This window comes from Condylostylus longicornis, unplaced genomic scaffold (assembly GCF_029603195.1).
Source record: "Condylostylus longicornis isolate FDR11 unplaced genomic scaffold, ASM2960319v2 ptg000007l, whole genome shotgun sequence".
Classification (NCBI taxonomy): domain Eukaryota; kingdom Metazoa; phylum Arthropoda; class Insecta; order Diptera; family Dolichopodidae; genus Condylostylus; species Condylostylus longicornis.
Window position 1 is genome coordinate 594018 of NW_026577976.1, and position 17262 is coordinate 611279.

A 17262-nucleotide genomic window follows, 5' to 3' on the forward strand; every position below is an offset into this window, starting at 1 on the left:
TTCATTCTATATTGCATACCTAGAATATTTTAAACATTTTTTTGTAAATTAATGGCCAACCATTTTAATGCCATTAACGGAGGTTATTTCTAATATGAAGAGTGCTTAATTATTAAATTTTTTTTAAAATTAAAATTTTTACTAACAATTTTTATAATTTATATATGTATGATTTCAGCCATTTTAATTATGCCCCTATTAAAAATCAGGAAGGAATTTTCTTCACATATCTTAACAATTTTTTTTTTTTATTAAAAATTTTCCCTTCACAATTTGCGTGTTTACTTTTGATTTTATTACAAAAATATTAAAATATTTTTTTTTATTTTTCATTTTCTGTTCTCATATTTAATTACAATAGAAAATATTTCCGAATTATGTTAATCGTTTTTTATTTCCCTCTCATATTTTTTTTTAAATTTTTCCTGTGTGTGTGTGTGTACTAAAACTTTTAAAGTATAAAAATCATAAATAAATCTACTAAAAAAAAATTTATTATGAACTTTTAATGATAAAAAAAGTCGAAAAATATAAAATGTTTAAAACGTTAATCGATGGGTGTGTGTTTTATTAAGCGTGGTATATAATTTATACCTACATAATATTAATCTGTATCTATATATACATATCCATATACAATATATCCAAAAACTCTGTGAATATTTATGAACGTATAAGTTTTTCTATTTTTCAATTAATTTTAAATTTAAGACATCGTTAGTAATGGATTAATAAATAGATTGATTGATTCTGATATAAAATATGATTTATATTTGAATAATGAGTTCGGCAATATTAAAAAATAAAAATAAAAAATAAGAAAATTTAATAAAATAAAATATGAAAAAATTTATGAATTTTTTGTTAAAAAAAATAAATTTAGGTAGGTACGATCAACTATAAATTTAATTTTTCTTTTTTGGAGGTCAATTTTGACAAATTTTATTTTTTTTTATTGATTTCAATTTAAATAATAATATTATTTTTTTTTTTTCATTATAATCAGGTCATCATTTAAAAATAAATTAATCACTTAATACCAAATATACTTGATATACACGTAAATGGCATAGTTATGTACATATGTGTGTATGTTATTCGTATATAACGAGTTTAAAACCGTTGATTTTAATAAATCTATATTTCTTGATAAGAATATTAAAAAATTAAGTTAAAATAAAATTTTATTTAAGTATGGTAGATTTTAATTCAAAGATTTATATAAAATTTTTATTCTTAAAAAATTTGGCCTTTAAAATTTTATGCTATTTACAGATTATAATTTATTGAATATTGTATGCAGTCGAACCTCCACAACACGGATCACCATTTTAAAATAAAATTTCCGTTTTGTTAGGTAGATTTCCCGTTATGAGGAATGATTTCCATATACATAATGTGACATCCAAATCGTCTCAAGACGAAAATATGTTACAGTTTTCATACAGCACAAATTTGTTGTGTTTTTGACCATACTTATGCATTAAGGGATTATTCTTAAAACATGTGTTCTTTTGTGTAAAATTTGAAGTAATAATCAATTATAGTATCAAGTTACGTATAATTGTCAGTACAAATTTTTTTTTGAAAAACTTATTAATGGTAATGATTTCTTAATTAAATCACTTGAAATTCCAATTATCTTACTTATTAATCAGAATGCATATGCATATTATATATAATCAACTACACGGCAACTGTTCTCTAAAAAAGCTTAGCGAAAGAGATTATATATTTATTATATAATAATAAAAAATAATTAAAAATTTAAGTAAGTTTTTAAAATTTTAAAATATTTTGGAATTTTAAATTTCGAATGTGCAATGTGAGATAGGATTCATGTCAATTTTTAATTTGCATTCCAGCACCTCAATATATTTCCCTCTTAATATAGTGAATTCCAATATGAATCAACTTTATTACACGTGTTTTATTCATTAGTATATATTAATTTCTCAATATTCAACTCAAATAAACCTGATGACTGAATTGCAACCTTACTCAACATTATAAACAGTTTAAAAAATTTGTTTAAAAAATCAAACTTAATTGAAACTTTTAAAAAATTTCGCCGATTTGTTTAGCCGACGGTAAATTTAAAATTTACAAATTTTTTTTCTTAATTTCCATTTCAAAATCAATCACTCATACTTATCGTAATTTGTAATCACTAAATAATCATTTAGAGAATAAAAAGGTTGATTGGCATGATCTTTTAAAAAGTGTATATGTATTAATCACCATTAAGAATATTAAATAATAAGTGATTGAAAAATAATATTGTATAATTTACAGAAGAAAAAAAAACAGGATGAATTTTTATTTGCAAAAAAATTTTTTCCACATTTTTTATTAAAAATTAAGAAAAAAAAAATTGACTGACATCTGCAATTGTTAAAACAATTTTAAATAATTGATTTTTTGTTTTTGTCTTGTAAGAATAATGTAAGTAGGTTTAAAATGATATAAAAAGTAGATTATTTAACAAGAAGGTGTGAATAAAAAAATTTCATAAATGACTGACTACCTTTCATTTTAAGAAATAAGAAAAAAAATTTCTTTAAAAATAGCATAATTTGTATGGTTTGGAACTTTTTTTTTGTTACATTATTTTACTTATTTTCATACGGATATACAAATGAGAGAATGAGTTAAAGTCAATTTATAAAATATCATGAGTACAGTGAGGGATAAAAATTAATTTATGAATTAATTTATATAGTTATTTTTTTCCCTACTTTCGTGTAAGAATTTTTGATCAGTAAAATTTATTTGTTTCATTTAATATTAACAATAATTACGTTTATTTAAAAATATTCCGGAAATTTCCCCGATATTTAATTTAGCCGACGGTATATTGAAAATACGAGTATACAAAATTATTACAAATATATTCTGCAACAAATTACAAACATTAAGTAAATGAATAAAATTTTATAATTTAATCAATCTGGCGACTATACGCCATCGTCCTTAAATATGAGTAAATACGAATACCCGTACACTAAATAAAATAAAATTATCTCAATAATATTTTCCACTCGCATGTGATTATGGAAGACATGCACTTTCAAAAATAATATTTTTTTTTAAAATCAGATATTTTTACCTATTTTTGTGCTTTAACTTTCATATGAGAATTCTTGTAATTTAAAATACTATTTTGCCAGTATTGTCATACATTACAGCAATTTGGTAGTAAGCACCACAAATAGTAACTAGCAAGTCTAATAAATTTACTTTTTGACACCAAAAAGGTTTATACAAAATTATACGTACACAAACGGATGGGTACATGAGTGTGTTGTTTTCGTCTTTAATAATCGTAGAAATAGTAAATATTTACTTTTTGCCAAAATTGTCATCCCGTCGGAAAAATTTCTTCAATTTTCTTTGATTTTATATTAATACTTTATACATATATTTTTGAAATAAACAGCTAATATTCCAAAAATCGATACATTATGTAAATTTTTTTGTGTACTATATCGTAATATTCATATGGAATCGATTTAAAACCTTCGAAATTGACGGTTTTTAATTTAGACGGCAATGCCCGGTGTTAGTATTTTTTCTATGTAACGATGAGTAAATTGCAGCACCAGCGCCAGGTTCTTGAAAAATTTAGCATGTGTATAACCGGAATTCGATCACGGTAAACTTTATTTTGCATTTTCTATTCTTTGAAGAAGATCGTATGTTAAAGTGAAAGTTACAGGAATTCCTCTGCAGGGAAAATTACTTGAATGTATAGTGAAAAAGTTTTCCCATGGAATATTGCAAATGTACCAACAGTTATTTTCGACTACTAAAATAAGAAGAAGGTCCAAGCGCATAATCGTTCCGATTATTCAGTTTTTTAATCCCAAGTAAACCCGTTTTGGAATACAAAAGTGAAGTTTTGTAAAAAAACAAATTATGTGGCTATTTTTGTACCACTCTGTAAAATATACAATAAAAACGTATACTCTTTATATACATATATAAATTTATCTTTACCTTAACCATATTATTTACCTTTAAAATTATGTGCGTAAAGAAGAAAAAGTGTGTTTTTTATACACTTTGTTTTTTTTTTATATTATAATAATAAACTTTAACGATAAAACGATAAACACTTAAGTAATCATTTTATATAAATGGTTTAACAATCTACCCTCAATAATTTAAGATCTTCTTCTGTGCGTTCTATCTTTTTTCAACCAATATCGCTGTATACATTTAATATCCCTTTTCTCCATTAACCTTTCCTTAAATATAAGATTTTTAAATGTGGTTTTTATTTATGGAAAACACTTTATATTCTATTCTCTTTAGTAAATGATTTTGTTACAAATATCATATATATATATTTTTTTTTTTGCATTATATTCCATTCAATTTTAATAACGAATTGAGTAAAATTAAAGCATAATACTTATATAGAAAAAAATTATCTCATTCCTCTGCCCGCCCCCACTCATTTCATATAATAAAAGTTGTGTTTATTATTTATATTGGAAAAGAAAGTTAATTTAATACTATACAATGATTGTTACAAAGAAAGCACATTTTTTTTTATGTATACATAGAAAAATAAAGAAGCATAGTGGAAGCTCGTAAATATCATTAATAAACACGAAAGAACACATGTCTTAATCTAAAAATCTATATAACAGAAAAGATATAAAATGAAAACAAGGCACCGTATATCTGTAAAACATTCAAAAAATTTCTCCCCCTTAATATTTTCATTGTTGAATTCTCTTTTTTTTTTTTACATTTTGTATACCAAAATCCGCCATTTTTTTTTCCTTTTACTTTTCTTTTTCATTTTCTTTTATAACAGAAGACATTCTTAATATTATATTAAAGACTTGTGAAACTGATGAATATTTTTTAGGGTAAAATTAAATGTTATGTGTATTAAAATAAAGGACTTCTAATACCTATATACACGAAAAATACAACACATACAATACAATATAAGTATAAGGTGGTACATTGACTCTTTAAATTCATGACAATTAAGAGAAGGTCTTTGATAGTCTATATTGTATAAATAGAAGAATTTTGTTATATAGAAAATTCTTTTATCTCCTTTCTCAGTTCAATTACGTAATTTTATAGAACGTGTAATTATATTTAAATCAGTATTGTATATAAAAAGCAAAAAAAAAAGATTGAGAAAAACAAAAATTTTTTTGATGACATTCTAGTTAAATTTGCCTTGGTCCATAACGGTTAATACTTTGTCCATTTTAATTATTAAATCCTTATAGAGAATGAAAAATTATTTTTGCTCGTTTTTCTTTTGTTATATTGTTTTATTTTGAATATCCTTGTAATTTCAAGAAAAATTTTTACCTAAATATTTTGGGTATAAAATATTCCAGGGTGCCAAAATTTTCTTTTCTATATTTTTATATACATATATATGTATGTGCATATTTGTATATTACAAGTAAGAAAACATTATATAACATTCCTTAAATTTATATTGAAATGGTTATAATTAAAATTGTCCTTAAGTGGTAAACATTTTAGGTATCTAAGGACTAATTATAACTTTGAAAATTAATGAGAATTTAAGTTTTAGGAGAGTAACATTGTCATTTTTATAGGTATAAAAAGTAAATTTTGAGTTGATATAAAATATGGTGATAAAGAACAATTTTATCTAGTTATACATATGTATATAACAAATTCTATATATCCATAACATGTAGTACAGAACGGAGGTAAGAATTTTTAATGCCTCAAAGGCAAATTAAAGATGGTAATGTTTAATCACAGACTTTTAATAAAATATTTCAGATTACTTTACTTAAATTTCATAGATTTTACGATATATACTTGTCTACATTTACGATATGTACTTGTCTTTTCGCTTCAAATAGAAACTTCTGTGAACAACAAATTGATCTACCATTTAATACTCGTGCCGAATCCCAAATATAAATTAGAAGATTTCCTTGCGCTTTTTAAAAATTATTATAGTACACGAAATATTTTTCGAATATTACACACAATATATGAAGTACCATAGAAATATTACTAACAATTCAGGAAACTTAATTTAACTTTTCATTTTCATAAATAGAAATCTTATATTTTGTGCAGAATACCACACAAAAAAATTTAAAAACCCAGATAAAAATCCCAGAATTACTTAATTGCTTTCCATTTAAAATTTTTGCAATTTTCATCAGAGTTTTGCTTCAACTACTTGCGCTTATTCAAAATATAATAGAAATATAAAAATTGAAATTCATAATGGCTAAAATTAAAAAATTCATCTCTGACATTTTCAATTCATACCATCAGATTCAAATTTTCTTAAATAACCATTTTCATTTTTAATATTGTTTATAATTTCTTATAAAATGAAATCATTAATGTCTAAAAGGCTCTTTTGGCAAATAATTTTCACCTCTAATTTAAGTATGATTTTTCCATTAACATAAAAATTTTCTTCAACATAATATATATTATTTGGCTAACCTCAAAACAGTATAACACAAAAAAAAAAAATTTACTTAAATGATTTTCTTATTTTCATCTTCCTTTTCATACTGTTTCCATTAGTAAATTTTACATACAAAGAAAAAGATTTCACTTTTTCGTATTCTTATTACATTTTTAATAGTTAATATAATTTTAATAGATTCAAAGATGTTTTTAAGGATCAGATGAAAATATCCTTATCAGATTTAAATCACATTCAATTCCTTTGTGTTGCTGAACAATATTTTTGTATTATTAAAATGGGAAAAGAAAGAACAAAGCTTGAAGATAAAAATAATTTTTAACAAGCATGAATTAATTGTGAAACAAATGAAAAGAAAATTTAAGAAGAAAAAATAATATTACTAAAAATTTTTTTAATAAAGAATAAAGGATAAAGGAATCCTTATTCATTTATATACGAAAATCTCTAAGAAGTGATTTTATTTTTTGTAAACTGTTAAGTGTTATACATGAATGTATATACTGTTATTGTTTTATATAACAGTTACACAGAAAATTATAAAATAAAATATAAATAATCCATTTGAAATTTTTTTCATTTTGTATTCATTCACAATTTCTTTATGCCAAAAAAGGGGAAAAAGAAAATGACCTCTTTTAAAATTAAATTAGACAAAATAAAGAAGTTTTTTTTTAATTAATTTTTTTTTTGTTTTTCTTTTCCTTTTCTTATTTAATTTAATATTTATATCTATGTATATATTATGTATACAATAAAACTGAAAGAATCAAGAAACTTTAAGTGAAATTTCCACATTATATCTACATCTCAGTTTTTCTCCAAATATTAGAATACTAAACATTTGCGTTCATATAGATGTAGGGTTGTAGTAGGGGTCACAATCCCTGTGGCACATATACATACTTTTATTCAACAAACTTTTAATATTAACATAAATTGTTAACTGTATCTACATTCTTGTATACATATATTTAATATTAATGCATATTTGTATAAAATTTTTGTATTCTTAGTTGATTAGTTGAGTATTGTATACTTTTGAATTTCTTATAAGAAAACAAGTGGTTAGTTTATCATTTGCGGTATTGTTTAATTCACTATAGACTTTAAATATAACCAGAAGATGAAAAACAAATATTTTGGGTTTTGTTTTCTTGAGGTTGATTAAAATAATGTATAAGGGTATAATCAGTTATATGAAAATTTTAAAATTTAAAATTCTTTTACACATCTTCCTAATTTTTCGGAAGAGAATACATACCTTTTATTTAAGAACTGAAATTTTAATTAAATTTCTTTAAATCGCAAAAAAAATTTACGCAAAATCACATCGATTGTCTTACATTCAAGCTATGAATAATGACCTCAATTCGTATAAAAATAATCTCATTATTCTTGGAATATTCTGCGTTCTGAAAGTTGCGGTGGCTTATTAATTTTTAATAATCGTAAGTGAAATATTTGCAACTTAAATAATTGTAATTTCGAAAAATGCGTTCACACTTAATATTTTTTACATCAGACTTCTTTGTATATGCATAATCATAGGCCTACTAGTTAGACCATTAAAATTTTTCTATAGATATCATTCTCGCTATGAAAACCTTTGTGTTCTTAAACCTCTCTATGTTTAACAGTTAAATAGATCTATTCATTGTTCTATACTAAAATCCTTTTGTTAAATGACAACCTACGTAACATTGGATACTTATTAATTACGTCCTGTTATCTTAGAAAACATATACATACATAATTACTTGTGTTTATTTAAATATACCTGCATATTATAGTAAAATATATAACTGTATAACTGCTTAATGGCTAAAATTGTTACTATATAAAAAAGAGAGAATTAACTTGCACGTGATAAAATTTTCTCATGGGATTTTCGTTGATTGTCGAAAATTTTTTTGTTTGTTTTCTCTCATTTACGTTTTTTGTTTTCTTAAGAGTTTTGCTTTTTTCCCTTTTGTTGTTTATTTGGGGGAAATTTTGAATTTCCTTTTTTTCTTATTTTTGCCGTTTTTGTTTTTTCTTCCTTCTTGTTCCTTAAATTAATGAATATTACAGTAAAGTGTTTTGCAAAAAAAAAAAATTTGTGTATATTTACTAACTAGCTACTTAGAATTAAATTTCTATTGTGTTTCCTTCTCCTCCTTTTCCCTCTCCCATCTCTTTGTGATTTTCTTCACATTATAGATGTAAATGTGTGTATAGGTTAGTAGCATATTTATCTCTTTTTTTTCTAATATTAATAAATTTATGTGAGAAGCAAAATTTTGTTCTTGTGCTTTTCTTTTGATTTTTATTGTTGTAGTTGGGCATTTTTCATTTTAAGAATGAAAAATGTTGTTATGCATAATTGATTAAAATTTACTTAAATATAAAAAAATTTTGTATGTTTGTGTATATGTATGTATATATATTTTTGATTAATAAATTTAATTTATTTTTTATTTCTTGACGAAAAAAAAAAACAGAAATCAGTATTTGTTGTTTTTTATTAAGTATAAAACGATGGGCATACTTTTTATTTAAAACCACATAACATGTCATTAATAATAAAGTAACCAATTGTATACAATAGCAACATTAGTATATACAAACAGAATAGCAATAATAATAAAAGTGTATAACAATAAAATATTATTTATTTTCTATGTTTTTTAAATATTGTTATTTTTAAAAAGTTTGTTAAATTTTTATAATGATAAATGAATAAGAGGTTAAAAGTTGGCATTTTGTTAAATTAATTAAAATTATATGTAAAATATTTTATATGGCAAAATAATTACGTTTTTCTTTTGTTACTTTTTGTGTTGTTTTATTAGATTTTATTGTTTTGTGTTGAATTTTTTATGTTATTTGTATATATGATTATAAATATGTTTCTGTATCCGCATATATATAATTATAGAATATTATATGTGTATATAGAAATTCACAATTCTATGTTAAATTTTTTGAAAATTTAAATTAGAAAATTAGAAATTTTTAATTGTAAATTTGAAGAAAATTTGATATGAAAATTTTTAATTTTAAAATAAATGAAAAGAAAATTAGTTAAAATTTAAATATATTGTTACTGATAGAATAAGTAAGGCAAGTTAAAGAATTCTGTGAAAATCGTTTAACTCTGCAAAATTTTATGATTTCAATTCTTCGTTACTTTAATAGGATATCGAGACAAAATTTTAATATAGATTTATATTCTATTATTGCTTTCAAGTAAGAATGAATCAGAAATAAGTTAAAATCAAAAACAAAAGAAATTCAATATATTATTTCTAAAATCAAGCAGTTCCTACCTTTATGAAACGACATTATACACTATGCAAACTATTTCCAAAAAAGCACTATTTTCCCAAATACTTTCAAAACACGCAAGTACTGATTTGAAATTGTGAATATTAAAATTAATCAAATGTACGAGGACAGTTTATAGATCGAAGCGACGGCTTAATTGCTTGTATCTTAATTGCTTTTCGATATAATATATTTAAAAATTTAATTGACTTCTCAAATTTTACATCTAAACGATTTTCTCATTCTGTAATGCAAAATTATGAGAACTATGGAATTTCGATTAATGAGATTTAGGAGCTATTGTATTCCAACACGCACGTACACGTGAAAATTCTTTATTACATTTATTACAAACATTGCAAAACGTATATATTATTAAATTTTTATTAAAATTTTCTTTAATTTGTGTGTAAATTAAAAAATTTCAGTCATTTTAATAAAAAAAAAAAAAATCAGTAGAAATTTGAACATTTCATTAAAAATTCCTGAAATTTTTCAAATTAAATTTTTTTTTTTATTCTTTTAGTACCTACTTCTCCTTCTCATACTTTTATTACAAAATTTTAATTTTCTCATTTCTTATATTTTTATTTGCTGTCTCTTTTTTTTTCATTTTCATTATAAGTTTTTCATTTATGATTAACGTGTTATCAAGTGTAGAAAGAAAAATAAACATACTGTTATAGTGGTAAATTTTTACATGCCACTTTCATGGTGTCATAATTTTTCAAATTCTTTAAATTGAATAGCAGATTTTTAATATCGCAGCCAATAGGCAATATAGAAATTATATATGACGATGATGACGATGATGATATGATCATGAACATATAACAGAAGAGTAGTAAAAATTTATATAAAACATGCAATTCAAAACATAATAAACATATCCGAAATTAAGATAACAAATCAAGAATATACAACACAAAAAAAAAATAACAAAATGGTTATAAAAAATTCGGTATAACATAAAAAATAACAAATTTGTGCAATTTAATGAATTAAATTGTTTTACCGACGGCGGCAGCGACGACGGAACTAAAAATATACATAATATTTTTTTCATTTGGGGCTTTTGTTATTTTTTACATACATTTATGTGTATATGACATGACAAGCAACAGCAGCACCCGACCCGTAACCGAAAAACACATTTGTTTTATTTACTCTTATATTACTGCTTCTATGTGTATTGTGTTGGAATGAAAATAAAGGGGTGAAAAATATGAAATCATAAAAAGATAATTTGATAAAGGTAAATAAAATTTTGCATAAGTAAGTCGAAGCAATTTGTCATTTTCATGAATGATTGTTATGATGATTGTAAGGGTGTTTTAAGGTAATTTTAAGTACTAAAAAAATAATTTTAAACGAGCATTGGGATTTAATATATTTGCACATATTATATACGTATATATAAAATTGGTATTAAATTGAGTATGTTCAAATTAAAGTACGTAAAAAAAGAGCAATTGAATTAATGTCTTGCGTTTAAGTATTCGAAAAAAAATGAAATGAAATGAAATTAAAATTTTCTCTTATTTTTCGTTTCGTGAATTGAAATAGAGAGAAGAGAAGGAGTAAAGGAGTGATTTAAATTATTCTGTCAAATTAAAATATACGTTTTCATTTTGGAATTTTAATGCAAATTTATTGCTCTTTATATGTGAGCAATTTTTTGGAAAATTTATTCAATTTTTTGTTACTTTTTTTTGTTTTCTTTTTATTTGTAAATTTATTACCAATTTGAATTTAATTTTTTATAACTTTTTTTTGTGTAATAAATGTAAAATGATATTTTCACTACAGCTCAACTATGTTGCTCCAATGTATACATGTGGGTAATATTTTAATAAATTAAATAAATTTAAGTAGGCTATACACATATTTTTAAAGAGTATATGAAATACAGCCTAGTGTTATGCAATTTTAATGAATCTTCTTGTGTTTCTTAGCATTGGACTTTTTATCCCGAAAATTAAGATTTAAATACCCAAACAGCATACAATCTGAGCTTCAAGACGGCTTCTTTCTGGAATTCGACTTATAACCAAAAGAATTCCCGAGGAGAAAAAAATTTCCGAAAATTTTGTTTTTATAATTTCCTATACCCAACGAGAGCCGTTTTGGTTTGAAAATTGGTTCTTAACAAAAATTTTACATATTTTCAATTGCTTGACTGCAATAGTATTTCAGATTTTGTACTTCTATCAAAACTATTCTGTATATATCAAAAATTACCATAGCTATTAAAAAATATCACTGTGGTTACCATTTAAAGTTACATGAATTTATACAAAATAGGTAATTGTATTGCATAACCAGAAATCGGAAATTAGTAGAGTTTAAATTTTAGCAGTCGCATAAATAATTTTTCTTTAAATATTTATATTTTATTTATATAAGCAAAATTAATTGCAAAGAAACTTACCTCCATTTTGTACGACGATTTTGAAACCATGTCTTAACTTGAGCATCTGTCATTTTTAAACCTCTTGCTAATGCCGCTCTCTCAGCTGATGCTAAATATTTTTGTTTATGAAAACGTTTTTCTAATTCAGCTACTTGTATTCTTGTAAATGATGTACGTGGCTTTTTTCGTTTTGGTGGAGTTCTATTCTGATATGGATGACCAATTCTTCTTGTAATTGGAAATGCAGCTATTTAAGAAAAATACAAAATATAAAATTAATTTATTTGGCGAATTATAGCATAATTATAGGCGAAATAATTTTTTTTTTTATTTTGTATAAGTATAATTAATAAGAATTTTTCAAAATTATTGTTCTATATGTGGTTTAAGTGGTTATTTTATAAAAAAATTTAGTGTTAGTCACGAAAGCCACAACTTTGTAATAGAAGTTCTTTGGAACTCTTTTAATAAAATAAAATTTTTTATGTAATTTTACACGTAAACAATTTTAACAACTTCCGATTAAATTTTTAAAAATAATGGTAAAAAATTAAAAATTATTTATGCACGCAATATTTCTTATATTTTTTTAATGAAATCTTAAATTCTTTAAAAAAAGGAAAATTATAATAATTTACTATGTAATTACAATTAGTCATTAATTTGGTAATTCAAAAACAATTTTCATTACGATTAAAGACGAAATAATATTTACATTTCACTGTTTGTAAATTACACAATTTACATGCAAATGGTTTTTATGGTTTTTAATTTATACATGGAAACTAATGCTGAGAAATAGTGGTTTTAAAAACATTTCAATTTAAGTAATAATTTTTAACTTATCGCAACATAGTATAATAGTTATTGTTTCGTAAGCTTTTATAACACATTTAATTTAATGTGAAACAAGAAAATATTAAGATTTTTTAAATAAAAATGCAATAAATTTTTTAATGAATTAAAGTTGAAGTTTTTTAATAACTTTATTATCTAATTTATTATAACAATGTTGTGCGACTGATTCAACAATTGAATACAAACAATAATTAAATGCAAAATATTTTGAAATTAAAATACTTGAATAAATTATATAGGAGAAGGAGAAATGCGAGTATAATAGGGTCGAGTGTGATAGCTTAAGTCGACTGGTTAGTTTGAAAGCTGCCTATTGTAATTTATTTTTACAGACCTTTCTTCACTCCAAAATTAAAAACTATATCTTCATCAATTATTGTTCAACAAAAATCTCTCATTAACAGAACAAAAGGAGCTAAACATTTTAAAATAACTCAATTTGGGACAAGTGCATTTGGGTAAAATTTGCTGGAAATCGCTTCTAGTTTGGAGTCTCAAAAACTTAAATTAAATGTTTTTGCTAAAACAGTAGATTTAAAAATGACATACTTCTTTGGCGTCATCGGAGTTGCTTTCGTCTTAGAACCTTATTTTGGCATCTAGCTAACGTGGGCAATCACATATCGTGGGCAATCACATGGCACCTAATTAATTCTAAAAATTCAGGGTAAGTGAGTTTTGGGGACTGATTCAAGGACGGAGTGTTATGCCTACATATATGTGCTATAGTTTTGCACACAATATATCAATAAAGAGCGCAGAATTTCAACAAAATTGAAAGGATTACCGATATACTTTTATATTTTTCTTGATTTCAACAGAAATATAAGTGCAACTTATTTTTGCTATAAATCTATTATTACTCCTCTGTTATTCTTTAATTGCACGATGTTTTTAGAAAAAATGTTTAATATCTACGCCACTTAGAAATTTTCAATATATGCGAAAAATGTAATTGAATTAATTTCTTCAAATTTTGAACACAAATTTATTACACATTTTTTTTATATACAATCATTTTATAGCATTTTAAGCAAATGGCGTAATACCAGTAAGTAGGTACATAAAAATAGTTTAAGATAAATTTTATTTTCGTGAAAATTCATCAAATTCTATTAGATGCAATTATTTTTATCTACATGATTTTTCTTTTGATTTTAAATTAAGCTTAAAAGTAATAAAATATTTTCAATTCGCGTTAAACACTAAGCACTTAAAATATTAAAAGTTGAACGTAAATTGAAAAAAACGCCACTATTAAGTTTTGATATCTTAATCTAATAGTATTTTTTTACATATACAAATATATTTTAATTGAAAATATGTAAATTTTATATTTATAATTATCTTAAGAATTATTAGTTTTGGTCTAAACACATATGACATATTTGCATTCAGCTATATTGCATATGATTGGCATGAAATTTTCTGAACAAAAAAAACATTTATTATAACTGTTATATAGAATTACGGGAGGGAACTGAACGTTTATAGTTGAATAAATTATAAAATTAAAAATTTTATTTAAAAAAAAGTCCAATTTCTTCAAACAATCTACCAAACACTTGGAACTTACATTGAAGTTTTTATTCAATGTTGAACTTTTGAGGAGACATAATTAAATTACTTCTAATAATTGTTATTTTACGCTCTCACTTTATGAGTTATATTACTTCTAATAATTGTTTATGATTGAAACTTAGCTGTACTCAAATAGATTTTGTAAGCATTGTATTGTCGGAGTCAAGGCTAATGAGACAATACACAGAATGGCCTTCGATATGCAGTAGTTCAATGTGCATACTTATTATCTGTCTAAATCTTCAAATATTGATTGAATGCATAGAATAAACTATATTTTATTTATTAAAAATCAGTCAATTTATATTCTAATCTTAATATACTTTTTTTTACATTAATTATAAACAATGTGTCACGTTCTTTTACGTTAATTATAAATAATGTATTGGTGTAGTGGTTATGGCATCGGTCCTTTAACCGAAGCAAACTACGCGTTATGCATATAAATGCAATAATTATTTTAATAAGCGAATATGGTACTTTTCTTTGACCTACATCAATTAATACAAAAATTTAAAATATGTAATGACAATGACCAATAAATAAGGATTTCTTATGTAATTAATTTTTACTCTGTTTATTTTATTTTTAAACTTTGTTGTACCGAACAGTTATTATTGATAAACATGACGAACTCTTACTGAATTGGGATAAAAATTTTTGCATTACTCAAGTTCGAATTCAAAATTTAATCATTTTAATCATATTAGTTCCAAAAAGTCGTAAGGCAATTAGTTATTTTTATTAGATAATTATACAATTCAGTGGGGTTCCTCACTTCACATATAATGCTATCAAACAAATTGTCATTACTTTAAATTTAGAAAAAATTAACTTTGACCGATAATTGCTAGCATTTGTATTTTAGCAGGACTGTGTTCTATTGAATTGCTTCCCATATGTGCTAATTACAAAAATCAAATTATTTTTACAAAATTCACTTCTACCCTATACCCTATGGGAACTTCTATACATATTTAATATGTACCTATAAAAATAAGTAATTTTTCAAAAAAATATTTCGTGACATGTGATATTTTTACATAATGTAAGCGTAGTTTTTAAATTTTAAAGTAAAAAAGATACGTGAGGTAATAAAAATTTCTTAAAAAAAAAAAATGAAATCTAAGAAAAAAAGAATTGCTATCAAATTGTCCTCACCAAATAAAACAATAAATTATCTTTTCATTTAAAAAAAAAAAACAAATTCAATAAATATTGGAATTCAAGTGTTTATAAATCTACTTCAATTTTTTGTATAAAGCACCTGAATCAAAATGTCACATAAAAAAACTGGAAGCACATAAAAAAACTAGAACATCCCATCAACCCATCTGAGCCAATAAAATGTCATTTACATCAATAATTTTTCTCAATCATTTTAACCATCATACTTTGTATAATAAACCATTATTATTAATATGCGCATACTGTATATATGATTATTATGTTCTATATATAACATTATTATGTATTTAGTTGCCATATTTACATTATGGCATATTATCATTTTAAAAGGTCCACAAACACTCACCCATATATACTATATATATATATATATATATTTGAGTTTAAGTATACGTGTATAATATTCATCATCATTCAAAAATCTCATAAAAAAAATAATATTCCCCTTCAATTTTACTTAAAAATTTTGTGTGGGTGTAAAGAGGATTGGGGTTAGATTTGAATGAATATTAATAAAAAAATTGAAAAACTCTTCTGTTATCCTTTTTCAGTATAAAAAAATAATTTTAGAATTCCATTACTATGTACTTGTTTCGTTATATTATATCCTTTCATAAAAAAATATAGAATTTTCATTTTGAATTCGATATTCAATTTATCTAAATCAGCTTCAAATACTTTATCGTATATATAATAATATCCAATTGATTTCTTGGTTATTTTTTGTTCGATTTCAGAATAGATTCTTTATATCTATACCGAGATGATCAATTTAAAGAAACACAAAATTAATTTGTAATAATGTATGTGGGAGGGGTGGTAGGAAGGGGTTAAGGTTTAGATGGGGGAGGGAGGAGGATTATTTTTATTTATTTTTGTGTATGATCTGCAAATAAAGATTATTTGTGTATATAATGTTTATTTTATACACAGTATTTCAGAATGTAAACATATTGTGTAAGAATTTCTTAGGTAATGTATATGCACATCAAACTGTGTTCGATCGACTGTTGTTCGATCTGAAGAATGTTTGATATACATGTATTTGAGGATAAGGTGTAACATTAGATTTATTCAATTAAAAGTTTTCGCTTGGTTTCTTGAACATTAATATCTACATATATGAGGTACTCCCGATCTTATATTTCATCCTTTTACAATTAATACCTAAAATAAATGATTGAAGTTATGTAAAATATGTTCACGATTATTTAACCCAAATATATATACTGATTTGCTATTATAACCTTATGACAATCAGGTCGTCATCGGCCATTTAATTCAAGGTCGACTATCTAAACCAACTGGTCTTTCGATGTCCACGATTATTATATTTATTTTAATATGCTTTTACTACATATTGCAGCATTTTAGTTTTTGAATCATACAAAACTAAATAGTTTTGTATGATTTATAACGTGTGTTAAATAACACACGTTGTTTG

The 17262-nt window shown here is 23.6% G+C and overlaps 1 protein-coding gene across 1 annotated transcript in view; it reads right to left on the bottom strand.

The window, feature by feature from the left end:
• LOC129618485 (T-cell leukemia homeobox protein 3) overlaps nt 1-17262 on the bottom strand; it is a 70000-nt gene that overhangs the window by 16113 nt on the left and 36625 nt on the right. The window contains exon 4 of the mRNA XM_055533270.1: nt 12210-12438. Coding sequence (XP_055389245.1) covers nt 12210-12438 — 229 coding nt within the window. The remainder of the gene's footprint in view (nt 1-12209; nt 12439-17262) is intronic.